We start from the raw sequence: 26,730 nt of genomic DNA, 5'->3' as shown, positions 1-26,730 counted from the left end.
TTTGAAGACCTCAGTTTTTATTTGAAGTATTAAAACCATCAACAGTGCCACAAGCATGAAAACATGAAAACTATCAAAGCAATACAGACACAGAGGGAGCAGACTGAGAGAAGCTGCAGACTAAAGCCAGTATCAGAGTCCCAGTGACTCAGCTCAGGACTGGGAACACTGGTCTGTCATCAGAGTCTGTGAGAGTGGAGTGTGGGAGCCCTGGGTGGCCTCACAGGTCACAGAGCCCACCTTCTCCCACTGGTCTGCAGGGAGCCTCAGGGTGCTGCTCCAGCTGTAGTGGCCGTCATTCTGCAGCGCCCCGGGGCTCCTGCTCTCCTCTCCACTGCTGCTTCTTCCATCCACCTTCCAGGACAGCCTCCAGTCTGAGGGGAAGCCCTTGTTGGCCACACACATGACTGTAGCCTTCCCCTGCTGCAGCTCCTCACTAGAGGGCGCCAGCACGGTCAGGGAGGGGGGGACTCGACCCACTGCAGAGAGAGAGAGAACAGATGTTAGAGAAACTGGGAGTTTGCTCTCCAGTTGTTTCACTTCCCTCTCTGAGCTTGGTAACCATGGTAACAGACAGGCTTCATTGCTGAACCATGGCAACAGACGAGTTTCAGTATCAAAGATAAAAATATTAAAGCGTTTCTTTGACTTCTGATGTTCTCGTGTGTGTTATGTTTGAATAATTTATTAGTTTTATAATTAGAAAACAAACAAAAATTAAAATGTGAGAATTTTGTCATAAACAATTTATTATGTAAAAAAGAAAAAAAACATAGACTTGTTTTTGGTCTATTTGGGACAAATAAAAATAACTGTACTTAATCACACTTTAAAATTGATAAAATGATCAAACCTCAGACAGCTCACTGTTAATGTGTTGTTAATAATGTTAAATCTGTAAGAACTATTAATTTTAAATGGACGTCACATTATTTGCAGCAAAAGGTCGAAGACAAAACTTTTATGGAAATGTAAAATATATAAACTTTTTCTACTTTTCTTCAAGAAAAAAACGTTTTAAAAGTTTAATTTCCAGTAAAAATAAATGCACAAGACAATTTAAGTCTAAATTCAAAATTTACACTGATATTAGATTTTATATTTATGAGAAACATGAAGTCTTCATGTTGAAGAAAATGAAATTAACCTTAATGATACAGGTTTTAGCTTCATAAATGAGTCAAATGTACTTACAGTTAACATCCAGTCTGGTTCCTCCACCGAACGTGTACCACAGTGATACAAACTCATTGAGCCGCCGTACAAAAACCTCTGACTGTAGAGAGACACGGCTCTCTGACTCTGAAACAAACAAACTCAACTAAATAATTCACTGTTTGTATCATTTTATAAAAATAAAAACTGAAACAAGAAACAGTGCAACCTGTTTTTATGAGTTGCATTTTTAAAATTAGATTCACAGTTCAGATAATTTTATTAATTCCAAAATGTGTTTGCAGCTTTCCCACACTACCTGCTCACATGGTCAAACTCACACAGCCTACAGTCTTTAAACAATAATCACAAGCACTGTTGCAGGTCAAGGCAGAGATAAACAAGCAATGAGGTCAAGGACAAAGTAAATAAATACATCAAAATGAACAAAAATGTTAAAAATAAATAAATAGAATATGAAGGGTAAATGTCTCAAAATGAACAATCACAGAAACATTCATCTAAATGACTCCTGTCAGCGTTCAGGAATCTAACAGCTGAGGGAATGAAGGATTTGAAGTTTGTGTTTGTTCTACACTGAGGTACAAGGTAACGGTGACCTGAGAACAACTTCCTGAACTCAGATGACAAAACACGTTCAGGATGGATAATAATGTTTTTGTCCTTCTTCATTTTCAGAGTGAACACAAATCTCTCTGCCTGACCTCCGTGGTTTTGGAGCAGGTAGTTATAAATAAAATACTGAACCAGCAGTTCAAGAAATAACTTTCTATAAATGGACATTAAAAGTGTCATGGTCAGGGTGAGTTGGCTGTTTTTTTCATGATGTCTCTGTGCTTCCACCTCTGGGCAGAGCCCTCGTCAGCACACCTGCTATGCTCACCTGACTGTGATCCAGGACAAGCGGCAGTATTTAAGACCAGCATCGACATCTCTTCTTTGCTGCTCCGTCTGCTCAAAACATGTTAGTTACTGTCACTGGCTGGGTTTCTGACCCAGCGCTCTGAGTGTATTTTGTATTCGTCTTATGTTAGATTTGTGATTATAGTTCATGTGTTATTCCTATTTAACTTTTAGTTGAAGTTAAAGTTAGCCATTATTTATCATTGTCTCCTTGGTTTCTGTGTTTGGGTTCTTGTCTAGTTTACCATGTGTGCCAAGTCTGTTAAGCTGGTATTGTCTTGTCTATGTTTCCTGTTTTATTTTGTAAAGGTGCTGTGTTTCCCTTGGTCAGTGTGCTTAGTTTTATATCTCCCCAGTGTGTCATTATGTGCATTTGTGTCAGCTGTTTCCTCATGTGTTTCCACTTCCCATGATCACCTCTTGTGTGTTTAGTCTGTGTGTTTCCATTCGTTCCTCATCATGCCGTCTGTTTCCTCACCCTTCTTGTCACCTCGGGTCTTTCATGATGTGGCGCAGGACATGTTCATGTTTCTGCTTCTCATAGATATTTCAGAGCTTTCATGTTCTGCTGCATCATGTTCATATTAAATTATAGTCATTTCAATTTTTCACCAGTATGGTTTAAGTTTAGTTTTGCTTAAAGTTTTGTTCTCGCCTGGTTTTCTGTTCCTGAGTCTCAGACAAATACAGGCTCGCTTTTTGTTGGAATTCTTCTGTCTCCTCGTCTGTGTCCACACCTGGGTCCTCCACACACACGCCACACGATCTGCCCCCCGCAGGAAGTGACAGTTACAGGCAATGTTCCCTCTAAGCTGCGCACGTGCGCAATTGCGCACTGCTGGCACGGTCTCTGCGCACAGAAAATCTGCGTTGCGCACAACAAAATCTAACCTCAATTGAAATTAAAATTAATACTTTAACAATTCTGTTTTGCAGTGTTAGTCAGTGAGTGACTGGCTGCTCCCATATGGGATTAGAACGATGCCACCTTATCCTATAGTTCAGCCAATAATGCGTATATACGCAGCCAATCAACGTCGTTGACAGGCTATGACAGCGTCCTTATGTGCCGACACCGGTGTTTGAGCTGGCAAAACGGCGTGGCTGATGTGGAGTGAAGCCACGTTAATGACAACGTGTACAACCATTGGAGATGTGAGCAGGACAGACGGAACAACTGACGGAAAAAGTGTGGACTTTATACCAGTTTTTAAATTGTGTTGATAGGCCACGTAAAACCAGAGTTATGATAAAAATATCTGCAATGTTTGCTTTTCTTCCTGAACACTATCGTTCTTTATGTTTACTGCGGGAAGAAACGGTAAAAACGGCGTTTTATAAGAAAAAAGCCCTCTCCACCTGTGAGCAAAAACAAACCCCACCCCCCTCTTCCTTTCCTATTCGTCCAAAAAAGTACCATGTCGACCAATCAAAAAATGATATGGCAACGCGGCATCTAGTTGTTAAGAAACGGGAGGAAGTTTTAGGAGTGACAGCGGTGTTTTGAGATGTGAGAGATTTGAGACGTTTAGCGCAAATCTTGTGTAGTTAGTGTGTAGTGTAGTCAATAGTTTTGTTGTGTGTGTCAGAACAATGAGGCGACTGCTGAATGTTACAGGTGTTACAGGAGTGATACGTCTCCTGTTGTCAGGCCTGCAGGTATCAGGCTTTTGTTCTCCTTTATCTCATAGTGGACAGAAATTATTTTTTGGAGTGGCACAAATAATTTGTGTGGCATCAGATTTGATGCAGAACAGCTGATTGTTCTGTAAATAGTTTGAAATGTTTATTTAAAAACGCCTTGGCTGCATTTAAAAAAAAAAGCTGCAAAAAACTTAGTTGTTTGCCAAACTCAGTTACTTTTTTGAAGAAGTAACTATATAATTAATTGCCCAGCATTGGTCGTTATATACTATATTTTGCAGACAGAGAGTTACAGGACTCTCTCCCAGACCACAGACTCATACTCATAATACAAGTCAGAGCTTTATAAAAAAAAAAAAAAAAAAAAAAAAAAAAGAAAGTTGTGTTTTCGAAATTGGAGTTCAAGTTATTTTTACTTCCAATAGTGTTAACATACTACACAGGTCAATGACTAGATTTTTTACATTTTCATTGTAAGTGGGCTAAAGCAGTTAATTAAAAGTAGTCTAACATAAATGTAAACGCTGTAATTTGATCATTTTAATACACCATGTAACTTGGATGGATTCGATGCTGGCGTGACCACAGTGCACACGTCTGATGTCGCTCACAGTGGTCTAAGGGATCGCTCAGGGAGTTTGTGTGTTCGCTCAGACACGTGAAAAATTAGAGGGAACATTGGTTACAGGCCACCTTTGCATCTCGTGCTGTGTTTAACTTTCCTTGTTCTCCTTGTGCTCTCAGTAGCTTCTCAGATCCATCAGTCACATTATCAGCAGTTTGCATACCTACCTTTACGCTGGTCATGCTCATGCTGCTTCATGTTCACGGACTCATGTTTCATCACCTGTCTGCTCTCCTGCCTTCAACTGTTCTGGATCACTGGATTAATCATGTTGAGCTCAAAACACTCATCCATCCAGCTCACCCAGCCAACATCGCTCCCACTGGAGCGACCTCCACTCCACCTGCCAAAACCTTCACTTTGTGATCCCCACGCTAAGAAATCTTCTCCGGTGCCATTGTTTATTATTGTGTTGCATAATAAAGCTTGTGAGGGAACTTTATCCCGACTTCCTGTGATTGAATCTGTGTTTGGGTCCACATCCACGTGCTGGCCTCCAGGTTCCTTTGTATAAAGTTAAACTAAACGTTTTTTTATTAACATTATAAGAGTTCAGCCTTCTTAACAATTATTTATTCTCTCTTATTCCTGTTTTACGATGGACTCTGTTCACATTGAACTTGAGCTGACGTTCAAAGATTGTGCTGAGTTACAAATATCTTGGTACAATCTGGACGTCCAGTCCATGAATAACATTGACTTCCTTCTCACTGTTACAGCTTCTGAAACCATTTAGGTTCAAATATTTATCATTAGATCATTTCACAAATCACTTCACAAAAGAGGACGGTGTCATCAGAAAGACTGATTATAAATCTGTTCTCATAAGTCCTGCAGCTGTTGGTGTACATAACTGTAAACCTCCGTCATGACTCGAGAGGCGCAGCGTGCTTGAGGAGAGTTTTATTTACAGCACACACAGTTTTTCTTTCTGTTCTGACTCTGACCAGACAGCTTTGCAGTTGTCTCCACCGTTCACCTCAGGTCCCGGTGTCACTGAAAAAAGGTGAGAGTGTGATTACTGCTCCTCGAGCTTGCTGCACCACCCCTCCCCTGCAGTGGAGCCAAAGACCTCACCTCCACCACAATAATGAAATAAGTGATAACAGAACACAGGCCTGAGGTGAAGCAGAGCTCAACACAATCCTACATTTGTCCATTAAGGAGAACCTGTTGACCCTTTCACTAAGAAAGTTTAAGTTTTGGTAGGAAGTTTAAAATGAGAGACAAGTCTCTCACTCAGCATATGAGGCTGCATCTACCTCTTGAGCCCCAACGCCACTGGTACTGGGGGCAAAGGGGGGTGATTCTGTTTCATTAGCTGTAACACGAGGTCGGCTATGTACATACCAGCATGTGTGGTATCCACTGAAACCTCAGAATCTCAGCTAAAAGCTCATATAAATCATTTCTCCTACCACCAAACACAGTGAAAACAAACAATTAAAAGAGCAGTTATGTCATTTTGCAAAACTTGCGTAAACACAAGTTGAACCCCATGTTCACTCCTCCACATCTAATCAGGAAAATGAAACAATTTGCAAAAGCAGAGGTCTCACAGATTCTTCACGCTCTGATCAAAATTCACTTAACCAGCTGCAAAAGAAGATCATTGTCACGGTTCTGGGTCGGTTCGACCCAGCATTTTGAGTTGTTATGTTTTGGTTTATTTTTGAATGATGGATTATTCCTGTAGTACTGGTGGTGGTGGTGATGATTATGATGATGATAGATTATTATTAGTTTCATGTTTCTGTTTATCTGTGTTTAAGGATTTGTTGTCATATGTATTGTTTGAGTTGCGTGTGTTATTCTGTCTGCGTCTCTGTGTAGTGTTTTCTTGTGTAGTGTGATTACTGCTCCTCGAGCTTGCTGCACCACCCCTCCCCTGCAGTGGAGCCAAAGACCTCACCTCCACCACAATAATGAAATAACAGGTAACAGGTAACAGAACACAGGCCTGAGGTGAAGCAGAGCTCAACATAATCCTACATTTGTCCGTTAATGAGAACCTGTTGACTCTTTCACTAAGAAAGTTTAAGTTTTGGTCTGGAAGTTTAAAATGAGAGGCAAGTCTCTCCATCAGCATATGAGGCTGCATCTACCTCTTGAGCAGTGATGGGAATAACGGCGTTACGAGTAACGGCGTCACCTCACTGCATCTTATATCAGTTGCACGGAAGTAACTGTAAATAATCAGGGCGCTATAGCTTTAAGCAGCTGGGCGCGCTCCCGCAGACGGCAATTACGATCACTTTTTGGCACAACACCTGGAGCTAGGGGGCAAAACAATTGCATGAGTGCTGCTGTTTGACTGAGGAAGAATAAAGTAGTCGTGGTAAGTCAATCACATGACCACTTTAAGATGACAAAGCAACAAGGTGATATATACCAGCTTTTAAATTTTGTTGATAGGCCGCGTAAAACCAGAGTCATGATAAACAATATATACGCGTGTTTTTCCTGAATAGTTTCATCACGTTTACAGTCTAAGGACAGCGCTAGCAAGCACTCTCTGCTTATGACCAAAAAAACCCCCCCAAAAAACCCAGCCCGTTCGTGTTGGTGGAAAAATGTACCATGTCTACCAATCAAAAAATGATATGGCAACATGACATTTGGTAGGAAGAGGGTGATATTTTAGGAGTGACAGCGAGAGAGAGAGAAAAAGAGAAAGAGCGAGCTTTGAGATGTGAGATTTGTGACGTTTAGCGTGTTTGTAGTGTGTAGTTAATGTGTTGTCTTGTGTAGTTAGTGTGTACTGTTGTGGATAGTTTTGTGTTGTGTGTCAGAACAATGAGGCGACTGCTGTCTCCAGGTAGAAAACAGGAGTGATACACCTGCTGCAATCAGGCCTGCAGGTATCAGGCTGTGATGTTCTCCTTTATAGTGGACAGAAATTTTTTTTTTTTTGGAGTGGCACAAATAATTTGTGTGACATATTATTTAATGCAGAACACCTGATTGTTATGTAAATAGTTTGAAATGGTTATTACAAAAGGGTAAAATAATTTCTTTCTCATCACCCAAAAAGAAAGAAGAAAACAAAAATATTCAGGAACTAGAAAAAAGTATCAAATCCTTAGAAGAAGCCTACGTGTGCGACCAAGATCAAGAAATAATGAACAAAATATGCAAAACAAAACTAGAATTAAAAGAAATTATTAATAAAAAAACCACAATTCCTAGTACAAAGACTTCGCTTGCAGAATTTTGAACACAGTAACAAATCAGGTCGATTTCTAGCTAGCCAGTTAAAAATAAATAAAGAAAAAACAACTATATGTGCTGTTAAAGATTTATCTGGAAACACAATATATGACCCTGGAAGAATAAACAACATTTTTTGGGATTTCTATGAAACTCTATATTCACCACAAATTGATTTGTTTCTTGACAACGTAACTCTTCCAAAATTACTAGACAGTCAAGCAATGGCACTGGATTCGCCACTGACGCCAGGTGAACTCCAGGAAGCCCTGATAAGTATGCCCAATAATAAGGCTCCAGGTCCTGACGGCTACCCTGCCGAATTCTACAAAGAATTCTGGACAATTTTGGCACCAGTATTCCACGGAATGTTGTTGGAAATCAAGGAAAATGGCAGACTACCACCAAATATAATTTCTGCCAACATTAGTCTCCTGCTAAAACCAGGCAAAGACCCTTTATTTCCCTCAAGCTATTGTCCAATATCCCTTATAAATGTAGACCTCAAAATAATCTGCAAAGCCCTCTCAAAAAGATTAGAGAAAATAACCCCCCTCTTAATTCATCCTGACCAAACTGGTTTCATAAAAGGTAGGCACTCATCAACAAATACACGCAGATTACTTAATTTAATAGACTACTCATGCAGTAAAAACATTGAAAACACAATATTATCTCTAGATGCAGAAAAAGCGTTTGACAGAGTTAACTGGAAATTTTTATTTGCAACTTTACACAAATTTGGTTTTGGAAACTCTTTCATAAACTGGCAAAGAACGTTATATAATTCCCCAACAGCTTGTGTCAGAACAAATGACCAGACATCCTTCAGCTTCTGTCTCCTGAGGGGCACCAGGCAGGGATGCCCACTCTCCCCCTAACTTTTTGCAATTTTTATCGAACCACTAGCAGCAGCATTTAGACAGGCTACAACAATTAAGGGCATAAAATGTAAGAATGTAGAACATAAAATCAGCCTTTATGCGGATGATGTGTTGCTATTTCTCCAAAACTCACAAACCAACCTTTCTGAGGTAATTACTCTAATAAACTGGTTTTCAAGAGTTTCAGATTATTCAATTAACTGGTCAAAATCTACAGTTCTTCCAATTAACTGCTCCTTCCATAATTCTTCTTCTGCCCCACTACAATCTGGAAATATTAAATATTTAGGTATTAATGTCTCTCCTAAGCTTTCAGACTTAACTAAATTAAACCACATCCTACTTCTAAAGAAAGTAGAAGGCGATCTGACTAGATGGAAATCTCTACCCATATCACTCATAGGAAGGGTCGCCACTATAAAAATGATGATCTTGCCAAAAATAAATTACTTATTTTTAATGATCCCGAACAAACCATCACAAGATTGGTTCAGATCTCTGGATTCATATATTTCTAAATTCCTTTGGAAAGATAAACCCCCGCGTATCAGCTTAAAAATGCTTCAAAGAACCAAGGATAAAGGAGGATAAGATCTGCCTAATTTTCAACAATATTTCTTAGCCAACAGGCTTCAGTACATCTCAGGATGGTTAAAATGTACCTTCTTAGATGAGCCCTGGCTAGATGTTGAACAGGCACTATGCAATAATCTAGAGATTTCAGACCTACCATTTATCAGCTCAAACATCAAAAGACATGAATGCTTTAAAAGCATCAACATCAGCTCTTCTCTGACAGCATGGTGGGAGTTTCTAAAAATAACGGAGTCTTCATTAGTCCCATGCAAACATCTGGAATAACCCTGACATATTACAAAACGTAATATGATTAATTTTCCAGAATGGAGTGGTAAAGGAATCAAATACTTAGAACATATATTAGAAGGAACAGACTTTATTCCATTTGACAGACTAGTTACACAATATGGGATCAACAAGAGAAGATTTTTAGAATATCAACAAATTAAATCCATAGTAAAAAAGAAATTTAACCTCAGTCAAGTTGAGTTGGATATGTAAAGACTTATCAAAGTGTCTGAAATGTAAAATTCCAACCTCCCCTTTAGTGTGCTTGTTGGGCAAATTGGATGATGTCACTAGAGAAACTAATACAGTCCACATGGTTTTTACTGCCCTATGCATTGCCAAGAAAACGGTCCTCATGAACTGGAAAAATAAAAATAATCTTAATTCTAGCCAATATAGAAACCATCTAATAGATCATATTAGTCTCGAGACAGCCTCTGCCACCACATTAGTCAAAGCCAATCAAATGATGCAGCCTTTGATTGGCTGCATCACCTAGTGGGGGTGGGGGGTCGTGGTTTGGTCCCACCTTCGCCATTGTGGTTGATGTGGAGGTAGGGACAGGCTTAGGGCGTCTGGAGAATCCCTAGGGACGTTATCCCTGGAGGGCTTAACCCAGGGGTTGTGGTCATAACCTGGTTAGTGGCTCTGGTTGCTCTTAGAGGGTGTTCTCCTTGTGGCTGCGTGCAGCAGGGCTGGGGGAGGGTCTGTGCTGGCGGACGTAGGTTACTGGCCTGGTAGCCTGGCTGCCCCTGAGTGGATCCGGGGCAGGCGTGGGGGCTTGGGGTTCGGGGGTGCTTCGCCTCCGTGCTAGGGCTCTGGCTCAGAAAGACCCTGTTGTCTCCCTTCAAGCCTCCTTCTCCTCTCACCTCCCTCATTATCAGCTCCTTTTCCTGGAATGACAGAGACAAAAACACCTGCCTGCCCAGCCTTGATTATTTAATATTATCCTGATACTGATTCTATTTATCTATTTCGGGACATTCTGTTCGGACTCCCTTTGGACCAGAAAATATCCTTCTAACCGTTTTCTAGTGTGATGCGTAAGCATGCAGCAAAAAGAGACCCTCTGCTCTTCTACATCAGTTCTCAATATTTCAGTCCAGACATAGTGCTGGACGAAGCTTTTGACCCTCAAAACACAGAGAGCCAACTTGTAAAAAGGGCACATGTGATGTGAATATAAAAATAAAAGTGGAAAATGTTTAACTTCTTTAAAGAGCTTTAAAAAGGCCTTGGGGTCTTAGGTCCTTGTTGGTGTGTCGCCGAGGTTGTGGGCGGGTGGGTGCACGGGGGCTCAGCCCTGGCGCAGGGGGCCTCTGGCGCATCGGCCTAACTAGAGGGCTCTTCAACTGACAGGGAGTTTGTTCCATCCTTGCAGGAGTCCACTCTGCACGTGAAGGAGAGTCATAAGAGAGGTGGAGAATAAACTTAACCTGGGTGTCCACTGTCTTGTGCAGTCTGGGAGATGATTGAATGTTAGGGCGGGTACAGTTTCCTCTGCGGTGGGGTCGGGTGGGCTGCCCCGGGTCCTGTGGGGCTGGGCAGTCTTGCTGCCGTAGACCCTAATCTGGATGGGCCTGGGCTCCCTTGCCTTGGTGGGTGCCAAAGGACGGGGGTGCCTACTGGGGTCAGCGGGGGAGCTGGGGAGCTGGCCCCAGGGAGGGGCATCTTGCTCCTCCCTTCTTTTCCTCCCCATCCCCGGCTGCCTCCCTCTTCCCGCTCCAACACACCCACCCACACAAGTAGCGCCTTGGGGTGCGGGTGTGTCACCAGGGTGCAGGGGAGGCATTTCCCCCCCCCCGTGCCCTTCTGGCCACCTGTGCCTCAATTTTATTTCACAACTTAGACATCCACATTACTCACACTCTCATAACACATACATATAGGGCCTTGAGGGTGGGTACGTTAACAGCGTCCAGTGGACGGTCTGTGTATTCAACCCCACCTCTGGCGCCGGTGCCCACCTCTCAATTTTAAATCCATGTAGACATTGAGGATTCTCGGGACGGGCCGTGCTAACACCTGCTGCTCTCTGGCAGCAGCACCATGCTCTCCCGTGTTTTAAATGCACCTTAGAACAACACACAGCAACACTACACATGAGCGAGAGGAGGGTGGTTTGGGGTCTTCACACACCCCTGTTCTCTGCTGGCCATCGGGGCGGGGGGGCTGGGAGGCGGTATGCTTGCCTCCACCCCGGGGGAAAGGGTAACATCTCCTGGGTCTAGGTGCCGTTTCCCCCTCCAGGGGCGAGGGTACCTGGACCCGGGGTATAGAGAGTGTTTGGGGAGTGTGATTGTGTGTACAGTGTCCATGTATGTCTATCCTTACGTTGGGTGAGTGCTGAGTATTTGTATATGTGTGCATGAGGGTGGGAATGCATGTTTGTGTCTGTGTGTGCCTGTTTGTCTGTGTTTATATGTCAGGTCGGGTCTTACACTCCACCTCTCTGGGAACTCCCAGGCCCTCCAAAGGCCTATCTCCCCTCACCACACTCCCTGCCGGTAACTGATGCCCTCAGGGGTTGGTGCGTTGGTGGTTCTTGGTGTCCGGGGCTGGGCGCTCAGGTATGTACCAGCTCACTCCCGGTGACTACTTAGCGGGGCCTGGTGCCTGTTGCTCGGTCAGGCCTCTTCCGGGGCAAGGGGTCCCTCGGGCCTCCGGCCTCTGGGCCTCTGCGGCTCAGTTCACTCTGGCACAGCTGGCTGCCGGCAGAGCCGGCGGGCACGCTAGTGCAGCCCCCTCTGGCTTCTGCTCCGTGGCTACTGGGTGACCCCTCATCTGGGGCTCTCCTCAGCTCTTCCCAGGAGGGTGGCACGGATGCCCCTCCGGTGGTCCTCCTTGGGCTCTCGCACTCTGGGGCCTCTGGATGACTGGGGCCTGGATCTCCTCCATGCCTGCTTCATGCCCTGGGGGACGGGGCTATGGCCCTCTACACCCTCTAGCAGACCATTACATGGGGAAATCTTTTGAATACAAGCGCGCTGATCCACACGGGTGTGCACACGGGTGTTCACTGTTCGTAGACATAAACTACACCTTTATTGGCTGCTATTTCCAAGCACAATGTGAGCTGTCGGTCCTGCTTGCTACACAACAACATTCAACATTTAGTATTTACTGCTGTTTACACTTAGCTAGATTAACATGATGGTGTTGTGTTTAGTATGTTGCTCTGTTTTTTTTTTTTTGCTTGTTTTCTCTTCTTTTTCTCTCAACAGGTGATCCAGGAGATTTTTTTTCTCTTCTTTCTCTTTTTAATTGCCCTTTCTTACTGTCCCTCTTCCCTTCTGTTTTTCTTTTCCTTCATCTTTCTTTCTCCCTTTCCTATCCCTCAGTCATGTCTGTCCCGTCTGTAACAACTGAAAATAAAATAAAATAAATAATAACAACAAAGGTTGATCAAATGGACCAATACGGCAAAGCCATGATGATCCATTTGGCAAAGTAAATCCATTGGGTATTCTTGTTGGTCTTCAGACAACAATTCTGACGGCTAAAGAACCAAATGGGACAGGCAAAAAAAAAAAAAAAAAAAAAGGGTAAAAGGTAAATGGCTGCAAATAACTTTGTTGTTTGCAAAACTTGTGCATAGGATTTTAAAATTGACAATTTATATTTACATTTAAAGTTATGAAATATGATTCAATACACATGTTTGTGGTTGTTACAGGAAAAAATATAACTTTATTTGCTTTGAATCTCAGCTAAAAGCTCATATAAACCATTTCTATAACCACCAAACACAGTGAAAACAACAAACAATTAAAAGAACAGTTATGTCATTTTGCAAAGTTTGCATAAACACAAGTTGAACCCCATGTTCACTCCTCAGCATCTAACAGGAAAATGAAACATTTTTCAAAAGCAGAGATCTCACAGATTCTTCACGCTCTGATCAAAATTCACTGAACCAGCTGCAAAAGAAGATCACAAATATGTCAAAAAAGTCAAATATGATAATCAAGACTTATGCATGCAATTTCTCTGTAGCTCATTTCAAAATATTCTCGAAACAAGCATCTTTAGTTAGATCAATTCTGCTGTTCAATTGGCAAAATGCCTGATTATGAGTTTATACAACCCACTGTAACATTTCTGTGTTTCACTTCAGCAGCATCAGTCTTTGCACAGATGATGTTCAAATGTTAATCACTGGCTTTCTGGAGTTTATTTGCTAGTGAAGCATATTTTGAAAATGGTTATATGCAATACAATCCAAAAATAAATTGGGCAAGGAAAAAAATCTACGTACTTTTTCTGTGTTCCCACCTCAGTAACTTTGATACAGTAACATCTGCTGTAATATTTACACCTTTACACCCCGACCTTGCATACACAATGCAGGCATCACATGGGGAGACAGGTCGGAGATTGGTAGTATTACGGAAAAACACTGAAATGTACAATACAATGGGAAAGTCCAAGAGTGAAAAAAAGAGGCCTCTACTCATGCTGGGCTCCTATGGGAGGACAGCATGAGAACAGAAAACAAAAAAACTCCTCTGCACAGAAAGCACATAAATGTCCACATCACAACATTTTTGAGCACGTGAAAAGCAACAGGGATGGGCAGGGGCTGAGGAGTAATCCGAAGCAAACACAGCAGCCATCCTGCCCTGCGCTATTATTCCAGCGCTGGGCCCAGACCAGCCGTGTTCTCCAGGAGGGAACAAGCATCGAAGGCGTTTGGAAAGGGAGGGGGGATGAGTGACTGCGTATCAGTATATGTGTGTGTGTATGTGTGTGTCCAGAGTTCAGCTGAGACAGTGTCCTTCGCCCTGCCAGGCTAAGTAAACAGTCTTCCAGCCAACCCAGGTGACCTTGCATAGAATGGGAAGAACAGTCTAAGCACGTGTCGGCTTTATTTGATACCAAGATTGTCTACACAGAGTTTGTAATTGAAGAGAAATACTCTATTCGTTTTGGGCATGTCATTTTCAAACAGGAACCTCAGAAAGACCCTGTTGTCTCCCTTCGAGCCTCCTTCTCCTCTCACCTCCCTCATTATCAGCTCCTTTTCCTGGAATGACAGAGACAAAAACACCTGCCTGCCCAGCCTTGATTATTTAATATTATCCTGATACTGATTCTATTTATCTATTTCGGGACATTCTGTTCGGACTCCCTTTGGACCAGAAAATATCCTTCTAACCGTTTTCTAGTGTGATGCGTAAGCATGCAGCAAAAAGAGACCCTCTGCTCTTCTACGTCAGTTCTCAATATTTCAGTCCAGACATAGTGCTGGACGAAGCTTTTGACCCTCAAAACACAGAGAGCCAACTTGTAAAAAGGGCACATGTGATGTGAATATAAAAATAAAAGTGGAAAATGTTTAACTTCTTTAAAGAGCATTAAAATGGTATGAAAAAAATAATGTTGTAGGAAAATTAAGTGGGTTTAAATAACAGACATTCAGAAAGGAACAATTTCAACACAAATAAGTCGAATGTCTTGACAGTACATTATCCTTTAACTCTCACATCAATAATATCACTCGCTCAGCATATTTCCAACTCCGTAACATCAACCGCCTCCGCCCCTTCCTCACTCCACATGCCACTGCTATTCTCGTCCATAGTCTCGTTACCTCTCGGACTGACTACTGTAACTCACTCTTATTTGGCCGGACACAAAAATCCATCAACAAGCTTCAATGTGTCCAGAACTCTGCTGCCCGTATTATTACTAGGACTCCCTCTACTCACCACATCACCCCTATCCTGAAGCAGCTTCACTGGCTCCCGGTTCAACTCCGCATTAATTTAAAATATTCCTTTACACATTTAAGGCTATTCATTCTCTCTCCCCACCATATCTCTCTGATTTGGTACAGATGTCCATCCCATCCCGGTGCCTCAGATCCTCCTCTTCTCTTCTTCTTTCTGTTCCTTCATTTCGTCTTATTACCATGGGGGGCGGGGCTTTTAGTTGCTCTGCCCCTCGACTTTGGAATTCCTCACCCCCTGACCTCAGAAACATCAGTTCTTTCCCCCTTTTTAAGTCCACCCTCAAAACCCACCTGTTCAAGATAGCCTACTCTGTATAACTACTCCATGCTCTTACTTTGTTTTATTATTGTGTTCATTTCCTGCTTTTATGCTTGTCTTATTTGTTCTGTAAAGTGTCCTTGGGTGTTTTGAAAGGAGTACATGTACTGGTCTAATATTATTATTATTATTGTTATTATTATTATTATTATTATTATTATTATTATTATTATTATTATTAATAATAATAATAATAATAATAATAATAATAATAATAATTGGACACTGTTGGTCAATATTATCATGAAGTGATTGATCCAATGATAGAAATCATCAGATTGATCCAAGTCTCTGTGTGAGTCAGATCATTGATCTGCAGGTCCTCAGTCATCCAGATCATGGTAGTGTAAGGAGCTTGAAAAGAAAACAGCTGGACTTCTTTAAGTTTCTTCAAGATGTTTCACCTCTCATCCGACAAGCTTCTTCAATTAAAATCATCTTTGTTAGAAATGTGTCTAAAATGTTTTCTCTGTTTATAGCGTTTCACATTTTTCACTGGTGGAAATCAAATTTATGTTCTTCCACAAGATGCCATGAATTATTTAATCAATCAGGAATCACTGAGAGGGAAACAGTATGTTATGTTGAAGACAGCTGTCCTTCATATTATTAATACATTAAGGAAGAACATCCTGCTGTACAAACGAACCTGAGGAAGGATCTAGAGATGTGCAGAATGGAAGTGCTGTCAGAGAGCTGACCGATGGAATCAGAATCTATTTATAGAACAAATGTTTACTGTCTGAAAACAGTAAAAGAAAACAATAATAAGAGAGACAGATCTATATGCTATCATGTTCCTCACATTTTTATCTGACCAAAAATAACAATATCGAGAGTTGTTACAGAATACAAGAAAATAGTTGGACATTAAGTTTGTACGTTAGCATTGTTCACCATAATTACCTCCACCTAATATGATATGAACTAATATACAGATGAAGAGACTGATCAACAATTTGGATTGAACTGAATATTTGTATTTCTCAATTTTTTTTTTATACAAAGAAAAACAACATCATAAAATGTGTGAGTCAGTCAGATGATTTCCATAGAGAGGCACTTTGCATCAGCAGCACCATGCTCCAGTGCTCTGGGAGAGTTTATAGTCCTGAGAGTTGAACACTGGATGACTGACAGCTGTCCTTCATCACAACAGAAGCCACAGAAATCCTCCTCATCAAAAACATGACTTTGATCTGCGTCCTCATCTGGACTCTCCTCTGCTGCTGCTTCACAGGTAAAGTCCAGAGAATCAAACTCCTCTCCTCTATCAACATCTGTCCCTCTGAAATGAAGCCCACAAAACCATGAAGCTGCTTTATGTTTTTGTCTCTGTATCCTCAGAGTCCAGAGGACAGATCACAGTGACTCAGCCTGGAGCAGAGAGCTCTGCTGTGGGAGGATCTGTGACCATCAAGTGTACGACCAGTCAGAGGGTATATGTTGGAAGGTATTTAGCCTGGTACCAACAGAAAGATGGAGGAATTCCTAAACTGCTCATTTATTATGCTAGCAGTCGATATTCAGGGATTCCAGCTCGCTTTACAGGCAGTGGATCAAACTCTGACTTCACTCTGACCATCAGTGGAGTCCAGGCTGAAGATGCAGCAGTTTATTACTGTCAGAGTTATCATGAGATCAACAGTCAGTATGTGTTCACACAGTGAAAAACAGTCGTACAAAAACCTCCCTCAGTCAGACTGAACAGAAACTGAACTGACTGCTGCAGCTGGAAGATACTGCAGAGACTGATACACTTCACTGAGGACACACACACACACACACACACTGCATTTAAATTAAACTACTAACATCTTTTCATTAGTAAGTTTGACTTCATTAATAGAATTTCTTAGAATCAGTCATATTTCTCCTTTCTTAAGATATGTCCTGTTGTCCTGTTTGTGGATCACAGGATCAGCTCTTTACACTTTTGAAGACACTCGAGGGTGAATGGAGAGTTTGCCCAGCAGTTCAGTTCAGTGGACTTGCAGATATTTGATTCTGTCCCCTGGAGTGTCCTGTGGGGAATAAGCTTGAAGTATGGGATATCAGGCCTGTTGATAGGTTGTTCAGAGTTTTTCCCACAATACTGCAGACTTATTCCTGATAGTCTGCACATTTCCACCAATTCCATTCATAATTTCTATGGAAATGATTTATAGATGTGAGTTGAAGGTGTTACTTTTGGTGGTCTCAGGATTATATTTTGATGTTTGTCATTTGTGTTCTTTCTTTTTGTTCACTGACTGCTAAAAATCACAGATTCTGATAAAGTGTTAGAGTCAAGATGAACAGTTAGGGTTTGCTTTAGTCTTCAGTGATGACTTGGACCAGACAGGGTTAAACTGGAAGTTTTATTTTATTTTTTTAACTTTCTTTTTACTCCACAACATGTTATAACAACAGTTATTACACAATGTATATGGTCAATATGGAAACACACATAGTAATTACCTTCAGAAACCCAGAGAAACTATGAATCTCTTCATGTATCAAACCAACAGTCTGGAGTTTCTGATCATTTCAGTGGGAATCAGTGTGAGACTGACTTTACCCTCACCATCTAGAACTGACCAATAGCTGTACTAAGATATACATTGTGTGTACTCATGTTGTAGAATGTGTTCAACTGCATTATGGTTACTATTGTCTAACAGAGAGGCAGTATTTTAGTTGTCACCACAAGGGGCCACTGTTTTCACTGTAAGGGCACGTATGCTTCGTAATCCTGTCCCTGACATAGAGACACTGTACCACAACAAAAATGGCATCCATGAGAAAAGGTTTTGCTGGGTATTAACGTGGAATAATATTCCCAAAATGTTAAAGATATTTTTTCCTCCGTCATCATTTTCCTTCAAGTTGATCGCTGTCGATGCTGCAATACTCAACAAGCTGCACTCAAACAGAAACACTTTAGAAGCTAGCATCGATACTCTGATTATCATCCAGGACAGACTCCAGTCTGAGGAGAAGACCTTGTTGGTCAGACACGAGCATGACCTTCACCTGCTGCAGCTCCAACCACTGCTCAGAGAAGGACTGCCAGCTGTGGATTTCAGTAGAAGTTTCAACTCTGCTGATCTTTCATTTCCCACTCTGAGCTCAGTAACTATGGCAACAGACAGGCATCACTGCTGAACCATGGCAACAGAAGGTTTCAGTACTAAAGATAAAAACACAAACACTGACATCAGGTTTAACATTGTTTAAAATAAATGCATAAACTCAAAGGTCAAAGATCAATCACATTAAAATACAATTAGATGAATTAGTCCACTTTATATTTATCTCTCATCTAAATCCTTGAGCTCATTGGTTAATCTAATCAAAAAGTATACTTGTAAATAATGTAAATTTAGGACGTATCAATTCAATTAAAATGACCATTCTACCCAAATTTTTATACCTTTTCCAGGCCTTACCCATTTTCATTACCAACACTTTTTTCAGTGAGCTGGATTCTGTCATCTCGTCTTACTTATGGCAGGGTAAACGCCCTAACGCTGGGCCCTGGCCCCCTTCTTGCTCTGTTTGGCATCAGTGGGAATGAGGTGCTTCTACCGGCCTCTGAAAAACAGACGTTATCATTCTGTTCCCTGTTAGCCAGGAGGGCAATCTTAATGAGGTGGAGGGACGCTGCCCCTCCCACTCACAAACAGTGGTTATGTGACCTCATGGCGTTTCTAAAACCCGAAAAAATAAGACACTCACTCCAGAACTCTACTGGGAAATTTCAAAGCAGGTGGGGTCCCTTTCTTGATGCATTTCAAATCTATAAGAATTTTTCAGCAAATTTTCTTATGTCAGGTGTGGAAATATAGTGTACAGGTCTAGGGCAGTGACCTGGGTGGGAATAAATGGGATTATTTTGCAGCGATTACGTTACGAAATATCATACATATGTTTATATTTCTCTTTTTTTCTTCTCTTTATTTCCCTTTTTTCTTTTTTTTCCCTTTTATTTCACAGCCAAAATGTGCTGGCTACTTAACCCGTATGTACAGATCATCTGTGATCCTTTTCTTTTCTTTCTGTTTATATGTATAAAAGGAAAAACTCTTAATTAAAAGACATTGTTTAAAGAAATAATGTAAATATATATTGTGATGCTGTCAGCACTGAGCTGTAAACAGCTGCAGCTGACTGACTCTGTGTGTTTGCATATGTGTCCTGCCTCTCTGCTCACAGCTGTTAAGAGGCCAGTGTTGATCAGTGGCTGTCCAGGCCTTTCAGAGCCACTCACACACCAGCAGCACAATGATGATGTCACTGACTCTCTCATTCCAGTCCAAGCCCGAAGTCACTGTGACTCAACCTGGAGCAGTGACCTGTACTCTGGGATGATCTGCCACCATCAAGCATACAATCAGTCAGAATGTGTATCTTCATCACTCCTAACCCTGATTATACTGTGACAAAGACAGAGACAGAGAAAATTCCAAAATCCTCATTTATTTATCTAGAACCTGTGCATCCCGGACTTCAGGCAATGGATCAAACACAGACTTTGACCATCAATACAATAGAGTCCAGGATGCATCTGTAGTCTACTGACACCACAACCCACCACTTTGTATAAGCAGAAGACAATGACTGGATGAATCAATGGGCAGAACTGCCTCACAAAACTTTTCCAAAAATATAACACTAGATGTGCAAAAGCCTCTTTTTAAATTAACTTTCTTGTCTTTCTTGTTAAAGTAAATAAATGAATATATAAAAAAATAAAATAAAAAATGCTGTATTTTGTCCCCAGTAAACATGAATAAGAGCAGATAAGTAAGATAACCAGGTGTCCCACCTCATGAGGGACTGCACACTGTTTATATCTCCTGTTTAGTTTCATCTTTTCTAAAGTCTGTCTTTGACTGAAGAAAGCGAGGAAGTGTGTCATCATTAGTCAAATACAGGTTCCAGAAACTCGTCGTGATCTTTTACTGTTTCTGTAAAACCCAACAGAGGAAGCCGTCACAGTCATACATGATGGAAACTACAACAAAGAAACTACTCATACCTGGGTGAAGCTGGTGGATGCAATTCATTTTTCTCTGTTATTTGTCAGTTTTTATAAATAACTACAGTCAAGAATTTGATGTGAAGTGATGCAGCACATGTGAGTGTCATAAATGTGTGTCAGAGACAGATTTGCTGATCTGTGGAAACGTCCTTACTGAAACCTCAGGATGGTTTTCAGACAGAACAACAGTTAAATTGAAACACATGAAAATCACCATTTGAAGATTTTTTTTATTGTTATTTTTTAAAATCATTAGCAATACTACAAGCAGTAAAACATGACATTTGAAATCAGAGTGAAACAGAGACAGAGAGAGAACAGACTGAGGGCAGCAGCAGAGTCTCAGTGAGTCAGGTCACAAATGTGAACACTGATCTCTGCTCAGTATCTTTGAGACCAGAGTCTGGGAGCCCTGGGTTGCCTCACAGGTCACAGAGCCCACCTTCATCCACTGGTATGTAGAGAGCTTCAGGGTGCTGCTCCAACTATACAGGCCGTCACTCTGCAGCACACCAGGGCTCCTGCTCTCCTCCTCGTCACTGCTGCTTCTTCCATCCACCTTCCAGGACAGAGTCCAGTCTGAGGGGAAGCCCTTGTTGGCCAGACATGTTAATGTGGCCTTCCCATTCTCCAGCTCCTTAATGGAGGGGGGCAACACTGTCAGAGTGGGGCGGGTGTCATCTAGAAAACAAATATCAGATTAGAGGACAGAAACCACAAGTTGTTTGTCTCCGTTAAGAAGTTTCCTTCAGGTGTTTTTTCTGCTCCACCAGTCACTGAGTGACCTTCCATCATATAACAGAAGAATAATAAATATTAAAATTGTCATAAAAAATAAAAATTATGCTTTAAAGCTCTCTAAGACTAATTTTAATATACTGTAACAGTTGCAAGGGCTTGAGCTGCATACTTTACTTTTTTTTCCTACTTTTTACTTTCTACTCCTTACATTTTCAAAAAAGGCTCGTTGCTTTTGCGTTATCATTTGAGGGGAGTTATTATTTCGTCACTGCAAGCCTTCACACATAAAACCAATTAAGCCTAATCAGGGACACATGAAAGGCGATTCTGTTCATGTATTAATCGCAAGGGGATGTCACATAAAAAGAGATGACTTGTGCCAAAGTCAGGGTGTCACAGCCGGCAGGGCAACACAGGTGAAGGGACTCAGGTGCAGACACCACTCAAAAGTGAATACAAAAATTTCAAAACTTTATTTACAGAGTATAACAGGAATGTCAGGGTGACACTTAAATTAAAGTGATGCTAAGCGTGATTTACTAACTCGTGGTAATAACATAAATGCAGGTATGACTGACTTAGGCTATAACTTCAAATACTAGATCAACAGGTTGATGCACTTCACAATGCGCTAAGGAAAGGCCAGAAGCAAATAACAGTCATGTACTCAATGCCTCTTAGACATACTATGAATGAACGTTAGACTCAGATCTGCTGGATCCTAGAAAAGTAACACAAGCACAACACAAACACAACCTGAGAAATTACATAAGCGGAGCCTTACAATGAAATGCTACATGAGTTACTCTAAAAACACTACTGAGAGAACGAGGTGCACATCAATCATTAAGTGGTCAGTGAGGGAGTCCATGAGGGAGCTTTGGGGCTGTTGTGGATATGAGTTGGGAACCCAACACTGGGTAATGTCCAGAGCAGGAACCTGGGAAATGGGGATGAGCGAGATAGGGAGGAATGGTGAAACTCAAAGTCACTGAAACAAGGAAACAACATGTTAGTTACAATTCAAATCAAATCAAATCAAATCACTTTTATTGTCACATCACATGTGCAGGTACACTGGTACAGTACATGAGAGTGAAATTCTTGTGTGCGGGGTTCACAAGCAACAGAGTTGTGCAAAAAATACAATAACGTAAACAAGGAAATATAAGAATGGCTAAATCTGAGAGTAATAAATATATGTACAATGTATAAGAGTATATGCATTACTGGATGTGTATACTAAATATGTTTTTCTACGTGTGTGTGTGTGTGTGTGTGTGTGTGTGTGTATATATATATATACATATTTTACAAATTAAATAGAGTAAACAATAAAATAAATATATGAAATATACAGAGGATGGTAGTTGACATGTGCAAAACAGTGGCATTAATGTACAGTATGGAGTGCATAATGTTGAAGTTCCAGTAGTGAGGGTGAGGTGTCTATGACGTGTTCAGCAGTCTGATGGCCTGATGGAAAAAGCTGTCTCTCAGTCTGCTGGTACCGGACCGGATGCTGCAGAACCTCGTTCCTGATGGAAGTAGTCTGAACAGTTTATGGCTGGGGTGACTGGAGTCCTTGATGATCCTCCCCTGAGGATGATCCTCAGGCACCGCTTCCTGTAAATGTCCTGGAGGGAGGGAAGCTCACCTCCAATTATCCGTTCAGAGCACCGCACTACTCTCTGGAGAGCTTTGCGGTTGTAAGCGGTGCTGTTGCCATACTAGGTGGTAATGCATCTGTTTCAGGACGCAGATCCTGTGTGTGGGTTACATTTGCAAACAGAGAATGTTACTTTCGACAGGCGGAGGCAAAGCATAGAGGGGGAAGATGGTCCAGGTGAAAGTAGGTGTCCCAGGTAAATAAACCACCTTCTGACTTTTCATTCAGAGTGAGTCTTTCCTCTCTACGCTTCACCTCCACCTGCGATAAGCAAGACTGTTGTAAATTGCTACTCTCTCTCCGGATCTGCATCTGGAATCCCTGTTAACTCCTGTTTCCCTCATTACAATGACTCTGAGATCCCCACCTCATAACTACCCCTTGCCTCCTGATTCAAAGTTCCTACACTGGATGTTAACTAGTGCCAGGTTTCCCAGCCCTTGTCCTCAACAGCCCCAAGGCTCCCTCATAGGACTCCATCACTGTCCTGTTAACCCTCCTGTTGTGTGCACCCCCACCCCCCTTACTTTAGTGTTCCAGTCACAATTGACCAGTCAGTTTTAACAGGTCAGATGCCAAAGGGGTGGGTGGGGGGTGGATTCCCATTCATTTTCTATGGCAGTCACTTGTGACCGGGAACACCACAGATGCAACAAAGTGGATTAAAACACTCAAAATTCAACGAAAGAGGTGCTCATCACTCTTATATGTTCACGCGCATAGTGTGGAGGATGTCATAAGGCCTTGAGGTAACTGGATGTAAAACACAATATTTATGAGTTTTTTTATTTGTAAACACGACAGGAAGGTGACATTCTAGCTCAAAGCTCTAGCTCAATGTTGTGATTTTGTGTGACTCATAGTACTGCTAGAAGTGTCTCATAGGATTATTCATAGCGTGTCATAGAATTCTTTTAGTTATGCTCTGGTACCGTGCAACTGTCCAGTGCATCATAGTTCATATTAGATCATAGTATTATTTTGAGTTGTAATATAGAGCCTGTTTTTGGGTCGCTCGCCTTTAGTTTATGGTTTACTTGCTAAGCATTTATTGCTTTTGCTTTCACTGTTTGACACCCCTGACTTTCTGTAATAAAGTTCACTTCTACACATTTCCTGTGCCTCCGAGTGCTCTCCTGTGTTGGCCACCCGGCCATGACAGGAGCATTAATGGCAGTGAGTATGTCTGGGTGTCCAAGTGAGGAGCTGAACCGAAGAGTGGAGCCGTGCCATTACGAAAGAACTGTAGCACAAAAAAAACATGGTAAGTACATAGATTTGAGAAAAAAACATGAGAGCCTGTTACCAATGTGAGTAAGTTGACGAACTGGTGGTGAAGAAATGGCAACACTGGACTTAAATATCCTGATCAGATTGCTGAGGTGATGACAGCTCCGCCCTGGGGCAGGCACAGGAGAAAATGGACTCAGTGGAATTTTCCAGCAGCTCACCTGGACTGTGACAGTATCCTGTGTATGGCTGTATAATATTATAGATACAGAAAAAAGCAAAGGTTGAGCTACAATTTCCAGCATAGCTGATCTCATCCTCCATGATATAAAAGGAGAAAGACCAATGGAGCACAAAAAGAAATCTACGCACATCCTCCTCATCCTGTGGGGAAGGTGTAGAGCCAGAAACATGAGACAAAGAAAAAAGAATTCATGATTCCCACCCTGCAGAACTCCAGTTTACGTGTTTCTTGCAACAAGTGATGTTTCAAGCTCTTTATCACTCAATGAAACACTAAACACTAATCAACTGTGAATGGTCACATGACCGGTAACATCCAATCAAAAATCTGATCCTATAATGAAAAACGATGCATGTTTCCTAGAAACAAATGACTGTAGATAAAGAATAAATCAATAACGAAATAAATAAATAAATAAAATACAATGACATTGAAAAAAAGTAGAAAAAAATCCACACAAGCCACTAAAAATATAATAGAAAGAAAAAAACTCAAACTAACAAATAGAAATGAAAAACAAACTACACAGAATAATAAAAACTAGACAATTCAACAACTCACTCACCCAGTCAACCACAACACAACCTATATACTGTCTTTAGTGTAAAAATTATTAAATCATAAATACACAATATACATTATCAAATAATCTTTAATAGATCTTACACTGCCATCAGGTATTTCCACCATCAAGTGTAAAAAAAGAAGTTCCTCTTAATCTTAATTACAGTATTACCCTCAACTGAAAACACACAAAACTTATATTACACTGAAATACATGGAGTTATAGAAAAGGATCGTTGTGGAAAATCTTAAATAAAACTGCAACTACCAGGTGAGCGTGTCTTTTGAAGTGAGGTTTATTAAAGAAATTGAAAAATACTGTATTGGAGAAAATGTTCAGATCAAACACTAAACAGTTTTCTGAGGATGGACACCGCCCTGAACTCTTATTTACCTTCCCAAACAAAGAACTCTTACATGTTGGCCCCTCTCACAGGGGGGTTATACGTTCTCCCTCACAGAGAGAATTATGACCTTGTTTTCTGCTTAGCAGTCACCCAAGGATTTATATCCCTGATAGGGAGAAGGAGTCTCACTATCTGTTTAACGTCTCCCATTTCAATGGCCTCACTGTGTGTGTAGAGCAGACTTTAGAATATTTTTTTTTAGTTTTGAAAAAAGTACAGAAATATAAATGAACAATTTCTAAACAGAAGTTAGAGTCTTCAACCACAGCGGTAAGTGATTTCTGATTCTAAACATTATACCAGTGTTAGTGGTTTTAGAATTTTGTTACCAGGGAAAAAAGTTGGAATCAACACATTTGAAATAGATTATTAAATATAATTAATAAATATAAATCATATTTTATATAGACAGAAAGATTATGGATTCTATTTCATTTCACTGATAATTAAGGGAAATAAGCGATTTGCTTTGAGGACATGACATAAACAAGAGCAGTCAAATGTTGCATATAGTCATCGTAAACAGAATAAATTCCAAACATACTGTTTGATCTATTGATAAACAGCTAAAGTCAGATCATTTCCATAGAGAGCCACTTTGCATCAGCAGCACCATGCTCCAGTGCTCTGGGAGAGTTTATAGTCCTGAGAGTTGAACACTGGATGACTGACAGCTGTCCTTCATCACAACAGAAGCCACAGAAATCCTCCTCATCAAAAACATGACTTTGATCTGCATCCTCATCTGGACTCTCCTCTGCTGCTGCTTCACAGGTAAAGTCCAGAGAATCAAACTCCTCTCCTCTATCAACATCTGTCCCTCTGAAATGAAGCCCACAAAACCATGAAGCTGCTTTATGTTTTTGTTTCTGTATCCTCAGAGTCCAGAGGACAGATCACAGTGACTCAGCCTGGAGCAGAGAGCTCTGCTGTGGGAGGAACTGTGAGCATCAAGTGTACGACCAGTCAGAATGTTTATAACTCTAACCTTTTAGCCTGGTACCAACAGAAAGATGGAGCAGTACCTAAACTGCTCATTTACTCTGCTAGCAGTCGAGAATCAGGGATTCCAGCTCGTTTTACAGGCAGTGGATCAAACTCTGACTTCACTCTGACCATCAGTGGAGTCCAGGCTGAAGATGCAGCAGTTTATTACTGTCAGAGTTATCACTACATCAACAGTCAAGCTGTGTTCACACAGTGAAAAACAGTCGTACAAAAACCTCCCTCAGTCAGACTGAACAGAAACTGAACTGACTGCTGCAGCTGGAAGATACTGCAGAGACTGATACAGTTCACTGAGGACACACACACACACAGACACATGAAGACAAAGATCAGCATCAGAATCCTTCACAGTCAGCAACACAAAAACATAAGACGACGCTCAAAATGTCCTTTTATAATATTTATATTTATGGAAAAGAAAATCTCAGTGTCAACCAGAATCATAAAGAAGTTAAAGTTTCCTCCTGTATGTTTAATAA

At 41.2% G+C, this 26,730-nt stretch overlaps 1 protein-coding gene and 1 gene segment (V, D, J or C); one reads left to right on the top strand and one right to left on the bottom strand.

The window, feature by feature from the left end:
- LOC134619856 (uncharacterized) lies at positions 1-21,180 on the bottom strand. The gene is made up of 5 exons (XM_065470042.1): positions 21,174-21,180; positions 20,831-21,069; positions 10,040-10,202; positions 1,195-1,302; positions 1-479 (listed from the first exon to the last, which is right to left on the bottom strand). Exons 1-5 carry the CDS (start codon positions 21,178-21,180, stop codon positions 154-156), a joined length of 843 nt encoding a protein of 280 aa, XP_065326114.1. The 3' UTR covers positions 1-153.
- Positions 21,181-22,966: 1,786 nt separating this feature from the next.
- Positions 22,967-26,447, top strand: LOC134619853 (Ig kappa chain V region 3381-like). The segment is given in 2 exon segments: positions 22,967-22,994; positions 26,125-26,447. Coding segments are annotated over 2 exon segments (351 nt in total).
- The last annotated feature ends 283 nt before the right edge of the window (positions 26,448-26,730 follow it).

This window comes from Pelmatolapia mariae, linkage group LG22, assembly GCF_036321145.2.
Source record: "Pelmatolapia mariae isolate MD_Pm_ZW linkage group LG22, Pm_UMD_F_2, whole genome shotgun sequence".
Lineage (NCBI taxonomy): Eukaryota > Metazoa > Chordata > Actinopteri > Cichliformes > Cichlidae > Pelmatolapia > Pelmatolapia mariae.
This window is presented reverse-complemented; position numbering and strand designations above follow the sequence as displayed.

Bases quoted from the DNA above. Each gene is read 5' to 3' on its own strand.
- LOC134619856 (XM_065470042.1), bottom strand. The intron at 10,203-20,830 runs GTGGGCTCTGTG...CTGTCATTCCAG, and splicing joins CTACATACCAGTGGATGAAG to GAAAAGGAGCTGATAATGAG. The intron at 480-1,194 runs GTAAGTACATTT...CTCTCTCTGCAG, and splicing joins AACCAGACTGGATGTTAACT to TGGGTCGAGTCCCCCCCTCC.